General features: G+C 32.6%; 1 protein-coding gene across 1 annotated transcript; it reads right to left on the bottom strand.

Annotated features, from left to right (window-relative positions):
* Window positions 1–14,375: 14,375 nt before the first annotated feature.
* On the bottom strand, window positions 14,376–15,014 carry LOC127078760 (uncharacterized). Its single transcript, XM_051019193.1, has one exon. The coding sequence runs from the start codon at window positions 14,905–14,907 to the stop codon at window positions 14,596–14,598; it is 312 nt and encodes a 103-aa protein (XP_050875150.1). The 5' UTR covers window positions 14,908–15,014; the 3' UTR covers window positions 14,376–14,595.
* Window positions 15,015–21,091: the final 6,077 nt, after the last annotated feature.

The raw sequence follows: 21,091 nt of genomic DNA, 5'->3' as shown, positions 1-21,091 counted from the left end.
ACAAAACATGATAAAAGTTACAATGATTGTCACCCTATTTACAAGCTAAAACTAGGGTTACTAAAATAGGATAAAATACTAAAATACCCTCTAACAAACTTAGGGGCTAAGAAAATAGTACAACTAATAAGTATGAATTACTTCTAATACCAAATATTATTATTAACCATTCTCTTCTCTTCTTCTTTGCCTTCTAGAACTTTCAAATTTCAACCTAGAGCAAAGGTATTACACAACTTTACTACTTTACTTTTTCTTTTTATTAAATTATCATTACTTGTTATATTATATAGTAAAGTACAATGTTTGGACCGGCAATTTTTCATTGTGGTAGACCGGATACAGTGTTTACTAGGCTAACATATTTTAGCAATTCTTGATAATGATAATGATACATAACTACAAATATACCATTATAATAGTAAATTATTGTTACTAGCACTACGCCAAAAACTGGAATAGACAGCGCACCTTAGAGGGCACTTTATTACAAAAGCGCACTCTAAAGTGAAGCAAAAAAATAAGGAGCGAACAACTGGAATAGACAGCGCACTTTAGAGGGCGCTTTTATAATAAAGCACCCTCTAAGGTGAAGCGAAAAAATAAGGAGGAGATAGAGGGACAACAATACAGGGCGCTTTTTAGAAAGCGCCCTCTAAGGTTACCCTTAGAGGGCGCTTTTAAAAAAGCGCTCTATAAGTCCATGTGCATTTCCAGTTTATAAAGCGCTTTTGGAAAGCCTTAGAGAGCACTTTCATAAGCGCCCTCTTAGGCCCCCTTTAGAGGGCGCTTTTTTTCCACAAGCGCCCTCTAAGATCCCCTTTAGTAAACATTAAAATTATAACATACTGCGCGTTTTGTTATTTCACTCTCTGTTATTTTCGTTCTTTTTCACGTTAGGGTTCTCACTGCTACGATTTTCGCTACTTCTAAGGCGTTCTCCTTCCACCTCTGTTAGATCTACGACGTTTCCTCCTTCTATTAATTCGTTGTTAGCTGTTCGATTTTCTAATCTTCATATTACTTGGTTTCTCTTCTGACGTTCGTTATTGTTCATTTTTGGTTTCATTTTTCTTGGTTCATACATTTATTGAGTATTCTCAACAATAATTATTGTGTTGCAATGCTAGCAATGGAGACTAGGCATTATGGGTTAAATTTCACCAACTGTTCCATTTGTTTCTCGATGTAGAAAAAGGAGGCAACAATATTTAAAACACCTTCTACCAATCAAAGGTATGCTATGCAGCTTATGAGTGTATTTATTCTAGCATACATAGCGTAGCTAATAACTTAAGAAGTTTAGGTATGGATGTTATTTGATAGAGTAAATTAGAGTCGACTATTCTTCTGTTAGCTTTCAGTTAGACCATTATACAATTCTACATATATATTTTCTAGTCAATGTTTATCTTTTGTAAAAACTATATGATGATATATAACTATGCTACAAATTAGTGCATACCACTAATGCTTAATGCATGGTTCATACATTCTTATGCTATTGAAGTCAGAGATATCTGAAAATGTTGAGAAACTAACTCAATAAACCAAAATTGTTTTGGTTTTGGGTTGTTGTTGGAGACATGAATGCCCTGCACAGAGACTAACTCAATAAAGTGAAATTGTTTTATCTCATCCCATTTTTGGTTTCTCTTCTGAAATTGTTTTTTGTTTATTCTAATTAGTAATGGATAATACATGGATGTCTTCCAATCGATTGTCGAGAGAGTACGAGAATAGGGTATCAGAATTCGTTAAATTTGCCGTTGCGCACGCCGAAGACCCCAGTAGAATGATATGTCCTTGCTTGGGTTGTTGTTATGGGAAACGGGTTGACGCAGTTCAGTTGACATCGCATCTAATGAGGCATGGAATTGATCGAAGTTATACATGTTGGAATTTGCATGGTGAGAAAAGTAACGAGAATGTTGAACCGGGGGATAGTACGACCTATGCCTCAAACTATAGTGGCGCAGATACATACGATTGTGATCGAGTTGAAGAGATTGCAGAAGCACTTGAAGGAGATCTTAAGGATTGTCCCGAAATGTTTGAGAGGTTGGTAAGTGATGCAGAGAAACCTTTGTATGATGGTTGCACTAAATTCACAAGATTGTCTGCGGTATTAAAGTTGTACAACTTAAAGGCGGGCAATGGATGGTCAGATAAAAGGCGAGTCAGTTGCATAAAAAAAAGGTATAAACACAATTATATGATATTTATGCATAGAAAATGTTAATTCTTGATCTTATACTTCACCTAACTAATTTTATGATATTTTAGGTTCATGCTATTGATATTGAACAAAAAGAGGTTGTTGCTAAGAAGACTGCGGCTAGCAAAAAAAACATACATCTCAGAGATGCTTTTGCTACTTAGTTTTATTTCTTTTTAAGTTATGAATTGGTTGTATATTTAGAATCTTTAGAAGTTAAACGATTATATATCAGTGGATTGTTGTATATAAGGCTTGTTGAATGCAATGTGTGAAAAAGGGCTTCAAATTATACAGTTTTAGGTGTACTGCTTCAATATACAGGTTGTCTAAAATAAATAAAAAAATATAGCTCTTTTTAAAAAAAATAATTAAATAACCACCCACTTTAGAGGGCGCTTTCCAAAATAAGCGCCCTCTAAACCCTTTAAATTTCCACTTTAGAGGGCGCTTTCCAGTAAAAGCGCCCTCTAAACCCTTAAAAGTTTCCACTTTAGAGGGCGCTTTCTTTAAAAAGCGTCCTCTAAAGTGGCCCTTAAAGGGCTTAAAGAGCCACTTTAGAGAGCGCTTTCACCAGGAAAAAAAGCGTTGTCTTTACCTATGTCAACGCCAGATTAGAGGGCGCTTTAAAGCGCTGTTATAGGCCAAAAAAAGCGCTCTCTTTTCCCTTATTTGGCGTAGTGTAGTATTTAGGCTAACTGTCACGGGTGTTTAGGATATAGTATTTATACTACTTTTAACCGTTCTTGATATATATATATATATATATATATATATATATATATATATATATATATATATATATATATATATATATATATATATATATATATATATATATATATATATATATATATATATATATATATATATATATATATATATATATATATATATATATATATATATATATATATATATATATATATATATATTATAGAATGGTTTTTAAGTATAGTAAAAAGTAGCACTATATTATTCTCCGGGAAAAAGTAGCACCATATATATGAGAATGCACTATAGTACTATATAACATAATATAAATTTATTTATGATAATTTATTCTTTTTATTTTAATTATTATTTTCTTTATTTTTATTTTGTGATTAGATATTGATAAATTTACGATTTCTTTATAGATGTTTTTTCGACAATCTAATTCTACACTCACAATGAAAAAATATACAAGTGGAATAAAGAGTAGTGACGACAATCGTCCTCTTTGGGCTTATGTGATTTTGCTGCAAAGTAGGAATGAATCGAAAGGAAATGCTAAATGGCATTGTAACTTTTGTCAAATAGAATATAGTACCTCTTATTTTTGGGTTAAATCCCATTTATTAAGAGAGAAGAATAAAGGGATAGCTATTTGTTCACAAGTGGCAAATGATTATTTGACTGAGATGCAAGAAATTCAAAAAAATGCATAAAAGGTAGAATCCATACAAGTTCCTTTGCCGACCGAAACTACAAGTTTGAATCCGCCAATTGATAAGAATAAAAAAAGAAGAGGAAGTGATGGACCTTTATCAAAATCATTTAATAATGAGGCAAGAGACCATTTATCATATGAAATAGCTAGACTATTTTATTCTGTTGGTTTGTCATTCAATGTTTGTAGGAATCCTTATTTTATTAATGCATTTACTTATGCGGCAAACACTTCTATATCGAGCTATATTCCTCCAACCTATAATTCCATAAGAACTTCCATACTGTAGAGAGAGAGAAAGCTAACATTTTAAAACTACTTCAACCTATCAAAGACACTTGGCCAGAAAAGGGTGTGAGTATAGTTACAGATGGTTGGGCAGATGTACAAATAAGATCATTGATTAATTTCATGGCAACCTCGAGTGCATGACCTATGTTTTTGAAAGCGGTTGATGGTACGGGTGAGTACAAAGACAAACATTACATTGCCAACTTAATTGAATACAATCGATGGGTTTGGAGGTATAAGATGTTGTCCAAGTTATAATTGATAATGCCCTAGTTTATAAGGTTCCTGGTTTAGTTGTTGAAAGTATGCATTCTCATATTTTTTGGACACCATGTGTAGTGCACACATTGAATTTGGCTCTCAAAAGTATTTGCTCACCAAAAAAATACACCAAGTAATAAAGTTGTTTACAATGAGTGTAGTTGGATTGCTAAAGTCGCTGATGATGTTTTTTATATTAGAAATTTTATTCTAAATCATTCTATAAGATTTTCTATGTACAAACAATTTATGCATTTGAGGCTACTTTCTATCACTAAAATAAGATTTGCATTAGTTGTTATTTTGCTCAAGAGATTGCATGTTATTAAGAAAGGTCTCTTGTCTATGGTAATTAATGAACAATGGTCTCAATATAAAGAGAATGATGTTCAAAAGGCTGCTTTTGTGAAAGAAACAATTTTAAGTGATCAATTTTGGGATAAAATTGATTACATTTTAAAATTTACAGATCTCAACTATAACATGCTTTGTTCTTGTGACACTGATGAGCCAAATCTTCATTTGGTTTATGAGAAATGAGATTCTATGATTGAAGAAGTCAAATTATCTATTTATAAACATGAAGGTAAGGAGTTGAGCCAAAGTTCATCTTTTCATGATGTGGTGCATGACATATTAATCAATAAATGGACTAAAAGTTACACACCTCTTCATTGCTTGGCTCATTCGCTTAATCTAAGGTAAATTGCAGTTTATTTTACTATTTTCTCTTATGTTTCAACTATCTTACCTCACATACAAAACTTATATTTTATTTTGTATAATAATAAGTATTATTATGAACAATGACTTGATATATCTCCGAGTCGCGTTGCCCCACATAGGGACAATGAGGTTTCTATTGAAAGAAACAAATCCATACGAAGTTACTTTATGGATGAAAATGAAAGACTAATGGTGTAAGACCCCAATTTTTACCCTAAGATTCCTCATGATATCCCATCATATGCATTGGCTCTGGGATCACACCTTGACATCCTCCTTACCCCTCATTCAATAGGTTTGCATTGGGAGAGATCACCAAGAACCATTTGATTGTATCATACTTTATTTTTCATTTTTTACTAACCAAAATACCAAAAATATGTCAATGTATAGCTTTATTTCTTTTGTAGGTAGTGTGTGCATCCATCAATGCCTCATCAAGCTCACAACTAGGGTTTGAGACTCTTAGTGCAAGAGATCAATCAAAGAATGTTTCACAATGGTTCTAGACATCATGTATGGATCCCCATGATCTTCATTTATAATTTTGATCAAGAATTCATCCAGAGTTTGAAGCTTGTTTTCCTTGGAAGCCCTAATTCATCTGGGTATCTTATGTGACTTCCTCAACAAGTTTCTTCATCATTTGATCAAATGTTTCAAGGGATACTTAATTTAAATCATCTTATACTTATATGATACTCCATGAGTCTCAAAGATCAAGAAAAATTCAAGTTTGCAAGTAGGTTCGAGGTGGTTGACCAGAGAAAGTCAACTGGTCAAAACTGGGGTTCCCTAGACCCTATATCCTACACTTTTTGTCATATGAAAATTATTCCAAGAGAAAATTAGCTCTTTATGAAATTATAAACAACTTTCATGTTAACATCAAGAGCTAGTTTTTCTTGGAAAGTCATTTTTTATGGTGAAATATTATAGGTCATTTTGTTTGTGCCTTAGTTAGGAGGTCAACTTCCAAGGAACATAACTTGCTCAATTTTTATGATATTAAGTCCATCCAAGTTCCGTTATCAATTTAAAGGTGCCCTATAAAATTTTTAATCTTTTAGAAATGTCAAATTCAACTTTCAAGAGCATGTTCCAAGAGGAAATATTATAGGTCATTTTGGGGCATCATCATTGAACAAGCAATTTTCCTCAACTTCTAAAATGCATAACTCCCTCATGCCAAATCCAAATGAGGTCAAATGTGTGACAAAATTGAAGAGGTATGAAATAGATACAACTTTTATGAAGGAACTTTTTCCATTTGAAGCTCATAGCAAACATTATTCAAGATGGAAGAAGTGGTCATTTAACTTTGTACTTAAAAGTTTTTCAACTATGTTTGATTTCTCAAACTTCCACCTCAAAATTCATCATTATCCAAGCTTCAAATGGAAACATGTCCAACATAAAAGTTGTTCCCCTTGTGTTACCTTTCCAAAAATTCCAAGATCATGGCATTTGGAGTTTTTTTGATGGACTTGCACATGGGTGTAATGCATGGCCCCATTTGGAAACATTTGTAATCAATTTTCATTTCAACATTGCATGGTCCCTTGATTTTGTTTCAGTATCATTTGGAATTGAGTTTGGACCTTTTGACATCATTGGCTGGGCTTTGTACGTGCCTATGCAAGCATTCATGAGAACATTGCTATTTTTGGATTTTTGAGTGGAAGTGTGTGAAAAGCACTTGGTAGCCTATAAATACATCTCCCTCGAGCTCAAAAAGGGGATCCTTTTGCCCAAGCTTTGATCTGCAATATCCCCCACCCTCCATTGATAGAACACCTCGAGGATTTCTCTTGAAATCGAGTTTCAATTCCTCTTCTGTTTTGGATTTGAAACTCCAAGGGTTCAAGCCATTTTTGCATTCAATTCACTTCCAGTAAGTTGGTAGAAGCAAGGCAAAGAAAATTAGAAGAGAGATCGAGCTCCATTGCTGCAAACAAAATGTGATTTTTGTGAAATTTTTCTTCTTCGTTTCTCCCTCAATTCTCCATCATTTTACTTGATCTTTGGTTGTCTGAAGATCTACCAATGTAGGCGACAAGATTGAGTTGCTTTGAGGTCAAATCGAAGCAACTCAGTTCATACTCCTCAATTTTCAATTCAACGTATCTTTCAATATAATGAGAATTGGAGAATTTTGAGGGCAGATTTGGACTCCTGGCGTTTTTCTCTTCAAATTAGTGTATGCACTTTTTATTTTTGTGAAGGTTGATGATGGACCAGTCCGATGAGTTCCACCGAAGAAGATGACCGGAGCACTAGCTCTGGTGGTGTGTTGGCACTCTCTCATCCCTTTGATCATGTTTAAACCTTTTAATCCTGGCGTTTGATTTGCATGACCATGTTTTCAGCGTGTTTGACTAGTGTGTTTGGTGGACACCACATGCGTGGCCATCAGATCTGCCACCTCAACTAATGAGGGAGATCTGATGCCCCTTGATTTTTGGTATTTTCTGATTTTTCATTTATTTACCTTATTTTGTTTAATTCATAATAAATCCATTTTTAATCTAAAAAATATAGGACTTTCACCAAAAATCTTTAAATATTTTTATCTTCCATATTCTGAATTAAAATTATTTTTTGAATTAATTTTGGTATTTTTCATGAATTAAATGTTTTATACATATTTTTAATTACTTAAAAATACTTCTGACTTTCTAAAAAATGTGATTTTTTTTGTCTAAGGTCCATTTTTATGGTCTTGTGATGTTTGGCTTTCTGTTTGGGCCTTGATCATGGTTGATTTGACTTTTGTTTGATCAAAACCATTGGATTTAAGGGATTGATGAAATGTACATTTCATCTTCCAAAATGAATGGATGGTTTTGATCAAATGAAATTCCTCTCATGATCAATTTGTGTTTCTATTTCCCCCTCCCTCTTCATCTTCATCCCTATTCGTTCCCATTCCCTTATTTGACCAATGAAATCTCTAATGTCTAAATGCTAATTGATTCATCAATGACCTTGTGTCAGATGAATCAATACTAGTATGACTGAGATAGGTCCCTTCCATTTTCTTTTAGTGTGTGATATGTTTTAGGAGTTTGGTTCTTTGTACCAAATCTCTAACATGCATTAACACCTGTATTTTTATTGTCCGGTCTCAGATAGTTGTGACTTCTACATAAGTCTAATTAGGATTGTTTAACATAAAGCTAAATTTGACCCTCAAGGCATAATATTCTAGTAAGTGAGATTGTAAGTCTCTCATTCTTCATGGTATTGCGTGAAGACTTGACCTTTTTTCCTTTCATGAGAGCTAGTGGCATACTTGTTGAATTATCCAAGTTGGAGCCCTTCTCATGGAAGATGTATTGGTTCAAGGATTCATACTTATGAATGAATGGTTGAGTGTTTTCCAAAGAATGACTTAATTAATTAAAATTCAATAAAAAAATTTGACTAACCATTAACTAACTCTTATTCATTTATGCTTTTAATTTCAAGTCATTTACTTTATGCAATTTAAATTTCAGTCATTTATCATTCATTGTCATTTACATTTCATGTAACTTGTTTTTGTTTCAAGTCATTTTCACTATGCTCATTTGAGCCATATCTTGTGATAATATATATATATATATATATATATATATATATATATATATATTGGTTTTTGTGTTCTGATTTTCTTTGTGGTCTTAGGACCTTAAAACACATAATAATAACAAAAGCCCTAAAAAACATTTGGTGGACTGTTGGATTTGATCTGAACTTTTGGACTTAGAATTAGAAAACTTCCCTGTGCTAAAAGGACTTGACCAATGCCAACATTTGAGACTGAGTTATCTTGAATTGTGCCTTCATCTGATGCAAGACTTGAGGATTTCTTGGATTCATCTGCTACTCTGTCTTTGTGCTTAATTATTATTTTGTTATTATTGTCTATGTTTGATGAGTGTTCTGAGTTGATCAAGGAATATTTCATCTGATACATTGAAAGGCAATAAAGATTGCTAGCTATTGAAATGCTTGCTTGGATGTGACTATCTTTATTTGATGCCTTGATCTTCATAATATCCGGATATTGCTAATTGCTTATTGATTATTGCTTGATTAAAGTCCAAAGGAAAATGGGTTTCTATATGACATTCTTGTCTGTTGGATTGCATCCCATTGGTCAGATCTTTTCAACTCTTAACTTTATATTTTTTTCCTAGGATAGTCTCTTCATCTTCTCCCACTTCTTTAATTTCAAAAACTTTCTTTTCTTATGATTTCAAACTTAGACATGTTTCAATGATTAGAAACTTTGGCCTTATGCCATTGAATTTTGAACTTCTTTTCTTTAATCAAACTTGTAAATAAACTTAACCGTATTGACTTAAATTTCAAAAGACAAAAAGAACTAACAATCCCATTAAAAAAATTGGCCTTTTTGTGCCTTTTTCTTATTAAACTTTTGATTAAAATCAATTCACCAACTTCTTTGAAATTTTTACCACGAATTACGGAGTTTTGATCCCTCATTTTTATGTTGGTACGTAGGCATAAGACCGAAGGTCTTGTCAAACACAAAAATATAATCAATGAATTCTTTTTTTATCCCCACACTCTATTTTACCAAACATCTTTTATACCAAAAACATATTTACACATAAAAAAGGACTCCCTAGGAGTACCTAGGACACTTTGGGTGCTAACACCTTCCCTCTGTGTAACCAACCCCCTTACCTGTAATCTTTTGCATTTTATTAGTTTTGATTTGAAAACTTATTATCTTTGGGTTTTGTTCATACTTTTCCCTTTTCCTTTGGAAACAATAAAAGCGCAGTGTCGACTCTGGTTTTATTGACGTTAAGCTTATCCGTAGCTTGATGGTCGTGAATTTACCGCTACAAGAGGCAACTGCTGAATTTGTTAAATTCTCAAGTACTCAAGGAGAGTTTGACCAATTTGATTCATTGCAAGATACGTGGAAATTGAAACCAAATGAATGGTGAGTAACTTATGGATCTTCAATCCCTAAACTCCCATCCATTGCATTCAAATTTCTTTCACAACCAAGTTCTTCGTCTTCTGCTGAGAGAAATTGGAGTACATATGGATTTATTCACTCATTGAAAAGGAATAAGCTCAATCTAAAGAGGGTTGAGAATTTAGTTTTTGTTCATACAAATCTCCATGTTCTCTCGAGAAAGAGTAAGATTTATAATGAAGGAGCAACAAAAATGTGGGATATTGGTGGAGATGAATGGGATCTGTTTGATGGAGTTGGTATTCTTGAAGTTGCTAGGCTTTCTCTCGATGAACCTGAACTAGAATCCGCTCTTTTTAATGATATTGGAGAGAAAAATATTAATATTCTACCATGATTTCATGATACTTTTTAAGTGTGATTTATTTATGCTATTGCGCATATATTAAAGATTTTTAAATAAATTATTTTTTAATTTTAGTATTTTATTACTATTTAAATAATATAATTCTTTTTTTTTTATAATTGTATTTATAAAAAAATTATACTACGTATCCATACCTTATTTTAAAAAAAATATCGTACTCCATACCAGTACCCGTACTGGGTACTGGATACGTACATGTACCTATGCAACGCAACCACCGATTCTTTCGTGTTAGCACACAAAGGGAACAAGTTATCACTCAAAACATACTCCATACCTCTCTTACAAGCACTTGTTGTCCTTAAGAACTTTACATGAACCGATAAGCACACACTGTGTGCTTTGAAATAGGTAACATTAACCAAGCCTGATATTGCAATTAGTATGAACAAAGCTTGTCAATTCATGTCACCTCCACTTGATACTCATTGGGCTGTAGTAAGAAGAATCCTAAGGCACTTAAGTGGTTAAATTTCTCATGGCCCGATGTTCTATCAATCCACTACAGGTTATAAGTTATCCTTAAGAGCTTACAATGACTTTGATTTGGAAAATGACCTTGATTATCGCAGATCAACCTCAAGAACCCGCGTCTTCTTTTGCCTCAATCTCGTGGTATGGAGTTCTACAAAGCAGTCTCTTCTTGCCAAGTCAAGGACAAAACTTAAATATCATGTATTAACTCATACCACATCTAAATTTTTGTTGTTAAAGTCTCTCTTATCTGAATTGGATTTTCCTTTTTATCTGCCTAACTATTGTGTGACAACTGAGTGCAGTGATAATATCATACAATCCCATTCTCTATGTGCGTACTATACATATCGAATTTGATATTCATTTTGTCCAAGAAAGAGTTATTTCAACTTGTTGATATGCTAACAAAGCCTCTTGACATTGCAACATTTTAAAATTTAAAGATCAAACTCAAAGTCATTTGTTGCAAACCTCCTTGATCATGTGGAAAAGTGTTAGAAATAAAAGTCACTTCTCTTGCTAAAAGCTAACAAAATTAGTTATGTTTTTTTGTTAAGGGTTAAGAAAAGCATTATAAAGAAGATCGATGAAATTTATTATTAGTGGATTAATTTAAATCATTAAAAATATAAATAAAAGACAAAATAATACTTTATTTAAATTTTGGTCCTTGTAAAATTAAAATTTTGATATTAATATTGATACAGATATTATTAATTAGGAGTGTTCAAAAAATCCATAGAACTGAACCATAGAATCAAACTGAACTGTTATTAAATAACCGAATATTTTTTTTTTGTTAATAAACCAAATCATAATTTGTTTAACGGTTCGATAACCGGACTGAACCATAATTAATCCACAGTTAATCAAATCCGAACATAACCGCAATTAATTAACCATATATTACTTGATTTATATTAACTTTAATTCAGAATTTTTTATCATTAAATTTGTTTTAAATATAAAAAATATTTTTTTAAAAAATTATCTTTTTTATCAATTAATAATATTTAAACTTTTTAACGTGCGTTATAAGTGTAAAAATAATCTAAAACTTCAATCAATTATGTAAAAAAAATTATTTTTGTAGTGAATTATTGATGCATGCATAGAACTTTTCAATTTCTTGGATTAGTAATAGACAATGAACAGTATACATTTTAGATAAATTAAAAATAAAATGTCAGAATAATAATTCATTTTTGTATAATAATGAAATAACATTTAGCTTGTTTCAATGAAACAATATAAATTTTGCAATGAAACAACATATATAAAAATTGTCTTTATTAATTGATTGCTTTCGAAAAGTTATTTAAAACTTGATTAGAGCAATATGACTTAAGATAATATTTAACTTGTTTGATTTTTAATTGTGATTTTAATGATACAAATTTTGTAAAATATACTTATAAAAGATAGTAATAATTTTTTATTAAAAAAATCATTTATAACGGTTATATTTATCACAACTAACAATTCTTTAAAAAAATTGTTTACTATTGATTTGGTACGGTTCATAAGTGAATTTTTTACGAAAATAATCCTGTTTTAAAAGAAAATTCCTAAAATAATCCTAGTTTCAAAAAATTTCTCAAAGTACCTCACTTTTAGAAGGAGGCGTCAATCTAATTGGCGACTCCTCTTAAAAATTGAATGGAGACGCCAATTGGATTGGCTAGGACACATGGTGCAGTCAATCCAATTGGCGCCCATGTGTATCACTTGAGAGGAGGCGCCAATTGGATTGACACCTCAGTGGAAAATGTAATTTTTTTTGCTAAATGGTCTATGTGATACATAGTTTTGAAATATAACCAATTGATATTAATAAAAATTTCCGTTTACACAAAAAAGCCTAATGGTGATGACCGAGATCACCTAACTGACCTCCGGTCCCACATCCCCTAGCTACCCTAACCCGTGACCCTAACCCACGTTGATGATTCACTATTGGTGTTTGAGCATCTGAGGGGGCAGAACCGTCACTACCAACTACAGGAGATGGCCTGTTGAGATAGTCAGACAAATCAGCATAGTCTTCAGTATGGATCGAGGGTGTACCGCCGTAGCTGAGTTCATGACCCATGCCCAAGTAGTTGGGCTGTGTTTGACTCATTGGTGGGCGACCGGGACGGTTGAAGGGAGACATGTATGTGAATGATGCGTCGAGGAAAGGTTGGAAATATTGTTGGGGTGTTTGGTAGAGATAGGGTTGTTGGAGGTTTTGGTTGTGAGGTTTGAGTTTATTGGCTATGGTAGGAGGATGGACGGTTGGTGTTGAATGATCGTTGGGTATTCTGGCTAAGGCGACTTTGGTAGGGTGATGTGTTGGGTGCGAAGCGATGTTGGGTCTCAGGTCGATGATCAATTTGTTGGTGGTGGTATAAGGTATGCTCTTGGTATTAGGGTTGGGTATATGACATGTTTTGGTTGTATGTTTGTGTGTTGGTGGAACGGAAAGTTTGACGGACAAGGGGTTGTGTGTATCTGGTCTGACAATGTTGTTGGGAGTTAGATGTTAAGGTGTCTGGTGTGTAAGTTTGTTGGCGTGGATTGTACAAGTACATATCCTCGGCGATGAACTGAAAACCAACTGATATGTACCAAGCCATATAAGTACGACTTGGTTTTTCTTCATTTGACATGACTGCGTCAGTTAAAACATGGTCATGGCGGTGCTTCCATTTGCGACACTCCAATCTTGCGAAACTTTGCCATGAATTGAAGTTCCATTGGTCGTTAACTTTGCGCAGATGCCATTCTCCTAGGCTTGCTAGGGGATCTGAGATGTTTTGGGACATATCGAACTGCAACTTCACACGATCATTGTTGTGCATCTCCACAGTTGTGAATCGTATTATCGGTGTGCATGCAATCCATACGGCCGCGTCTTCAGCGTTGACCTCATGGTCATGATCCAAATTTAGGTATGGACGCCAAATGAACTGAAATGTGAAAGAAAATTGGATTATAATCTTGGTAGAAGAAGTTAACAAATTATAACGAAATAATGAGGTTATTATCCTTATGTTTGTCCTTAATAGTGTGTCCTAGTCAATCCAATTGGCGTTTCCATTCAATTTTTAAGAGGAATCGTCAATTGGATTGACGCCTCCTCCTAAAAGTGGGATATTTTGAGAATTTTTTTAAAACCAAAATTATTTTGAAAATTTGTTTAAAAAATTGGATTATTTTCGTAAAAAATTCTTCAGAATTTATAACCATCGTAGAATTTATAACCAGTGTACTGAATTAATTATTTGGTTCAGTTCCGTTTATGAACAAGTCCAAACACTTCAATACAATTTTTATAAACTTTTATTATGTTTCAATAAACTACAATGAACAGCCCTAATATTAATGAAATAATATAATTAATTTTTTTTTAATATTTTGAAAAATAATTGATTTTAATTAACATAGGACTGTGCTTAAATAAAACCAAAAAAATGTGTATTTCTAGAAAATCTTGTTCAGTGTGATGCGATGATACTTTGTGTGGGTAATAATTTTGTTTCTCTTTCCCTATCCTTTTCACCTCTCTTTACTCCTGTAAGAGAACCTGGCACATGGTATGCATGATCAACACATGGACTCTAAAACGACAAGTCAAATCATCATCACTCTTGTGTTCTGTGAACAGTGAATGCAAACAAACCTACCCTGTATTTGCCTGGCTCTGAAAATCAGAAACTTTTACTCTAGGATGGTCCAAATCATTTCACTCTAATTTTTACAATCTCAAGATAAATACAAATATTTACATGAACAAAAAAAAAGCATACAATAATATTAAATTTTCTGTGTGCGCACCTTCAGAACCGACCAGTGATACAAGAAAACATTCTATGACTTCTAGACCTATCAATTTTTTTTGGCGGAGAAACAGAAACAGAACCAGATCTTATCTGATCGGGAAACTGGAAGCCATTACCCACAGTTTTGCATCTCCGGTGACCAATATTTTTGTCTGAATTAGGTCTTTGAATTTGATCATGGAGTTGTTGATTTTGAGGATAGATCTCCGACATACTGATGTTGTAGGTTCCTGATGAAAGACACTCGTATTGTCTTCTTGTCCTGTTTTTCTTGACTGCTTTTAATACAAGAGGTAGAAGACCTTCCATAACGCTTTTATTATTGTTCCTGTAAATGTTTAGAACAGAATTTGAATCCTATATATACAGAAATAGTACTAGAAGAACAAGTTGCTGAATTAGGTGGGTTTCCGTTGTTGTTTATAATATTTTGTTTTTTTTTTCCATTTCTATGTTGCTTCCGGTCGTACTTTTTGACTTTTTCAACAATGTGTTTGACTAAGGTAGCTAATACGAAGAAGCCATCTGGTGGTACTGTGTGGTGTGCGTGACACGGCAATAAGAACAAAATATTTATATTATCTTAGTTTAGGAATTCTTTAATAGATTAAAATTATTCAAAGTCTTTAATCTTGCAAATATTTGAAACTCTAGCAACTCTAACACCTACTCATACTCCTAAAATTGATTACCCCGGGAATTTTCACATATTCTGATCTATTTTAAACACTACTATATTGTAGATGTATTTAAAAAAAAGTTGTTTTAGTTAGCTAGAAAGGTTGTTAGAGTTACTTTGTCTAATGTAATTAACTATTACAAATAAATAAATAAATAAATAAATATATATATATATATATATATATATATATATATATATATATATATATATATATATATATATATATATATATATATATATATATATATATATATATATATATATATATATATATATATGTGTGTGTGTGTGTGTGAGCTTTCTTTCTTGTAAGAATAATTATAAAATACACAAGTGCATGAAGATCACATTCTTTCTTTACTATCTATTCTTCATCATGAATCTCATCTACTTCATTATCATTATTTATGAATCATCTTCTAATATGCATGAATCATCTTTTAGTATGGTGTTGTCATACCCTAACTTTTAACCCTAAAATCTCACATGTCATTTGCATTCTGGCATATAAATCAAGATCACATTTTGACATTCTCCTTCTCATCTTTGGGTTTGTCTTTTGCAGGGATCATCAAGCACCTCTTGGTTGATGTTTTACCTTTGTGTTTATATGTTCATTACTTATTTAATCACTAATCAAAATAGCAAAAATATAGTTTGTTTTCTTTAAGTTTATTGTGCAAGGTAGGGCTTTTCATCAAGGGCATCAAGCATTGCTCCTCAGCTAAGGTTTTGTTGATTCCTCAAGTCAAAGTATGTTCAACCACTGATTCTCAAGGGGCTTATCTCTCAAAACATGATCTATAAGATCCTCAGGAATTTTTCAATCTCATTTTAACCAAGAGCATCTCAAAGTTTTGTTGCTTGTTTCTCAAGAAAAGTCAAAGGTTCATGTGTTTATTTCCATGCCTTCTTCCACAAGCTACCTCAAACTTTGAGCAATGCAATCAAGAGACATTCAAGGACACCTCATTTTAAATTCATATGATCATCCACATACCTTGAAATGCAAGGAAAGACCAAACGCACAAGTTTATTCCAAGAGGTTTGACCAAAAAGTTAACATTTGAAGTCAAAGTTCAAAGGATCGCAACTCCTTCAATTCTCAATATTTTTGAATGCTTCTTTTTACATATGACTCTTCTCAATATCCTCTGCAAATTCTCTTTACATGACAAGATCCAATTATGCTTGGAGGATCATCAAATATTTGGAGACATTATAGGTCATTTGTGGACTTAGTGAAATTTGACCTATTTTCAAGTGACTTTTTCTCAACTTTCAAGATTCATAGCTTCTTCAATTTTCAACATTTGAGGCTGATTTTTTGTGTGCAAAATATCATTTGTGATTCCCTTTACAAGTTTGTTTCAATGATCAAAGTCAAAATATACTTGGTAGGCCATGGAATTCATTGAGACATTACAGGTCATTTTCATCCATTTGGGACTTAGAATTTTCTAAGTTACATAACTAGTTTTTCGTGCCAAGTTCAACATTCCATAAATTTGTGCTCAAGTATACAAATGCAACATTTCTTGGCACATTATAATATTTGTTATGATGTCAACACATTGCAAGAAGAATGAGATCAAAAAGCCTTCTGAGCAAGATGCCCCGCCTCATCAAGTTGAACATGTGACTTGAAACTGAAGAAATCACCATGGCCTGAATTTGAACTTCACTAATTCTTAATTACAAGTCAAGTTATCCCATGTTTTGGATCTAAACATGTTTAACCAAGTCTCCAAAAGTTAATCGACCCTTGAAACACATGATTTGACTCAGTTTTGATAGATTGCAAGTCACAATTTTCACATATTCTGATCAAATTCATTTTGCACGAATTAAGCTTGATTCCACACGTATTTGGATCAAAACATATTCCCTATAAATAGAGAAAGTTGTTGCATTCATTAACAAGCTCTTGAGAGCCAAGAAATTCATGCTTCAATATGAAATTTTTATGAAATATTCAACTATCGTGTTTTGAATTCCAGCTTGTTTCAATCCAGACTCTAGGACCTTCTGAAGTGCTCTGACCAGATCGAGCTTCATCAACTTCTGATCACCATTTGGACAAGGTAGTTATGAGCATCATTTGAACTCAAACAAGTTAACACAATGTAGTCATTCATTCTCTGATGCTTTCCCCTAACTTACCTAATATTGATTGATCGTGTTCATCATTTAATTTAATTTTTTGTGGCTTGCTTGCTTCTGAAATTTCTCTGAAATTCCCCATGCTCAGTTTAGATAAATGAATTTAGAGCATGAGGTTTAATTCATGATGAGGAGGTGATCACATTGGTGGTGGTCTCATATTCTGAATTTACCAAACGATGAAACTCCGGTGAGGGACCATCTAGGAAGATGACCGAAGTTCATCTCAGGTCATTTGAGTTTGGAGACACGTTGGACATTTGAAATGTTTTGATTGGTCCAATTTGAATTAGATCCCGTATTTTATTTTGATTAATTTCCACTGTGCGTCCTAGCCTGATGATTGCTGGATCTACCACGTCAATTAATGAGGTCAAATCCAACGCTTAGTAGTTTTTCTGATTTTATTTCTTTTTCTTTTTTTATTTTAAAATTCATAGAAAATTCATCTTTTATCAGAAATGTACCAAAATAATTTTTAAAATTTTCTTTTAGTTCTTTTCATTTGATTTTTAGTTTTCAACATTTTATTTTCTTGATTTTTCATTTTTTTCTTAAATTTTCTCTTTTCTCCTTTATTTTAATTGGATTAAAAATACTTTTAGGCATTTGAAATTTCTAAAAAAAATATTTTATGTTTCTTATTTTATTACTAACCTTCCATAATTTTCTTGGCCATTTATTTGGTGTTTTGAAGGAATTTGTGAATTTCCTCTTTTATTTCTCTTTTAAAAATAATTTTAAAAATGTTCTTGATGCATTTTATTTTATTTTATTGTATTTTATATTTGTTTGACCTTTGTTGACTTCTGTTGGCCTTGGACCTTAGTTGATTTGATCATAGGTCTCATCAAACTCAATGGATCTTAGGTGTTGATGAGGTGAAAATCTTAATCCACCAAAATGGATGATTGATTTTGATGATGACTTGATCAAGCCTTTGATACAATTTTGATTTGATTTCTCTTGTCCTCTTCTTCTTCATCACATTCCCTTCCTTTTTCTTTTGATCAATTGGATGGTTTGTATCCATCTTGATCATGATGTGTGGATTGGTGCATGATGAAATTTCATCATTTCAAGTCTATCTCCTAATTGATCATGGATCATTTAAGGTATTTTGGCTTGATGCATAAGTTTGTCCTAAGTACTAAGTATGGATGGATGTAATGGACCATTCTCTTATCCCTTGTGGTTGATCAATTCTTTTTTTGTGGCATAACTTTAGGAGAATGATTTACATATCATTTTTCTAGCATGTATTAACACAAACATTATTATTGTCCGGCCTCAGATAGTTGTGACTTCTACATAAATCTAATTACGATTACTTAATATAGCGCTAAATTTGTCCCAAAAGCAAAGACATTTTCATAAGTGAGATTGTAAGTCTCATACTCCTCATGGTATTGTATGAAAATATTTCTCCCTTTCCATTTGTGAGAGCTAGTGACATACTTTTTGATTTTATCCAAGTTGGATCCCTTCTCATGATGCAATGGTCCATACTTTCACACTTGTGGGTGAATAGTTGAGTGTTCTCCAAAAAATGACAATTTTTCCTTTTCAGTTTTGATTACTAACACAACTTACTAACATTTTATCATATTAACTTTAATTTAATATCATTTATATTATGCTCTTCATTTTAATGTCATATATCTTATGTCATTTACTTTATGTTTTTATTTATTTATTTTAGCATCTCATATCATATCGTTTGTGCTTATGCTATTTACTCTTTGTCCATTTGAACTTCTTTTTTTTAAAGACATTAATAAAGGAGAAACCTCTAAAAAATTTGGTTCTCTGGATTCATGGACTTGTGGTTACTATCCTTATCATTGTTGTGGAGTTATAGAATTAGAACTAGAACCTTGACCCTTGCTTTGGAAGCTTGTTATTTGAGACCTTGGGATTCATCTGGTACCCTTGACTTTGGACTTCTTTTGAAGACTTGGCTTGGTTATCTTGGTTTCATCTGAAACATGGTTTATTCTTTACTTATTTGGCTTGCTTGAGGCTTAATACAAATGAGGGAATTCTTGCTTGACTTATGTCATAAATCTTGCTATCTCTTAGTTAGATCTTTCCTCCCTAACTTTTACTTTATGATCTAGGATAGTCTCTTCTTCTCCTCCACTTCTTTGATTTTCAAAATCTACTGACTCTTTTCAATACCTTATTGTTTTTAAACTTGAATCATTTTGTCAATAAACCTTGACTTTTGTCAAGTGATTTTCAAAACCTTTCTCTTAATAAATTCTAACACATCTTAAGCATATTCAAACCAATTTCAAAAGACTAAAAAAATGAATAACCCATTCAAACTATTTTGTGCCCCTTTGTGCATCGTTTCTTCTAAAACTTTTCTCAAAGTTTAGACATGAGTCGTTTTCATAGTTGAGATGTAATTCTCCTATCCCCATAGTATTGATGATAATTCTTTTCCATCCAAGAGAGTTAGTGGAATACTTGTTAATCGTTATCCAAGTTGGAACCTTTCTCTATGATGATGTAAAATTCTCATACTTGTGGGTGACTAGTTGAGTATTCTCCTTAAAATGACAAAATGTCTTTTCATTAAAAATGAATCAAAATAAACACCTTTGTTATTTTTACCATGAACTACGATGTTTTGATCCTCCATTGCACTTTTTTGGTACGTAGGCACGAGACTTAAGAAGTCTTGGCAAACACAAAAATAATAAAAAAACATTTATTTTCTCATCTCCTCAATCTTTTGCAAAAAACACCATTTTAAAGCCAAAATGCACATATTTTCAAAGAGGTTCCTATATAGTACTATATATGTTTAGGGTGCTAATACCTTCAATTTGCATAACCAACCCTCAGACCCTTATCTATTTTTTATTAGTTTTTTTAAAAACTTCTTTGGGTTTTGTTTGTTCTTTTTCCCTTTCCTTTGGAAATAATAAAAGCGCAATGAGAACTCTTGCTTTGTGAGTTAAGTTAGTCAATAGCTTAATCTCAAAAAATTTACCGATACACTCACCAAGGATTTGTATCCTTGTGCCTACGTATCCTCATACTACAATGAGGAAGTCAGAGCTCCGTACTTTAGAGGATAGAGACTAAGAAAAGATAGATATGGGGGTGGTGTTTAAACCGAAAGGAAGACTTACCAAAGCACATGGACTGACATGGTAAGAAAAATGGTGTCAAAACCAAGAGAGGAGATGTATAACCATAAAGTTGTCAACCTAAGAAAGAAAGAAAGAAAAAGGTATATAATCAATGAAGGTGTCAACCTGAATTGTGGTGTCAAAACCAAGAAAATGGGGTTAACCATAAAGGTATATCCCAAAGAAATAGAAGGTATTTAACCAATGAAGGTGTCAACCTGAATTGTGGTGTCAAAACCAAGACAAAGGGATTAACCATAAAGGTGTGTCCCAAAGAAAGAAAATGTATATAACCAATGAAGGTGTCAACCTAAATTGTGGTGTCAAAACCAAGAAAATGGGGTTAATCATAAAGGTGTGTCCCAAAGAAAAGAAAGAAAAATGTATATAATAAATGAAGGTGTCAACCTGAATTGTGGTGTCAAAACCAAGAAAAGGGGATTAACCATAAAGGTGTGTCCCAAAAGGAAAATTAGGGGGTTAAGCATAGAGGTGTGTCCCA

This window comes from Lathyrus oleraceus, chromosome 5, assembly GCF_024323335.1.
Source record: "Lathyrus oleraceus cultivar Zhongwan6 chromosome 5, CAAS_Psat_ZW6_1.0, whole genome shotgun sequence".
NCBI lineage: Eukaryota > Viridiplantae > Streptophyta > Magnoliopsida > Fabales > Fabaceae > Lathyrus > Lathyrus oleraceus.
Note: the sequence above shows the minus strand (reverse complement) of the source record. Positions and strands in the feature narration are given on the sequence as shown.

Excerpts from the sequence above, each read along its gene's own strand:
- LOC127078760 (XM_051019193.1), bottom strand. The coding sequence starts at position 14,907 with ATGGAAGGTCTTCTACCTCTTGTATTAAAAGCAGTCAAGAAAAACAGG.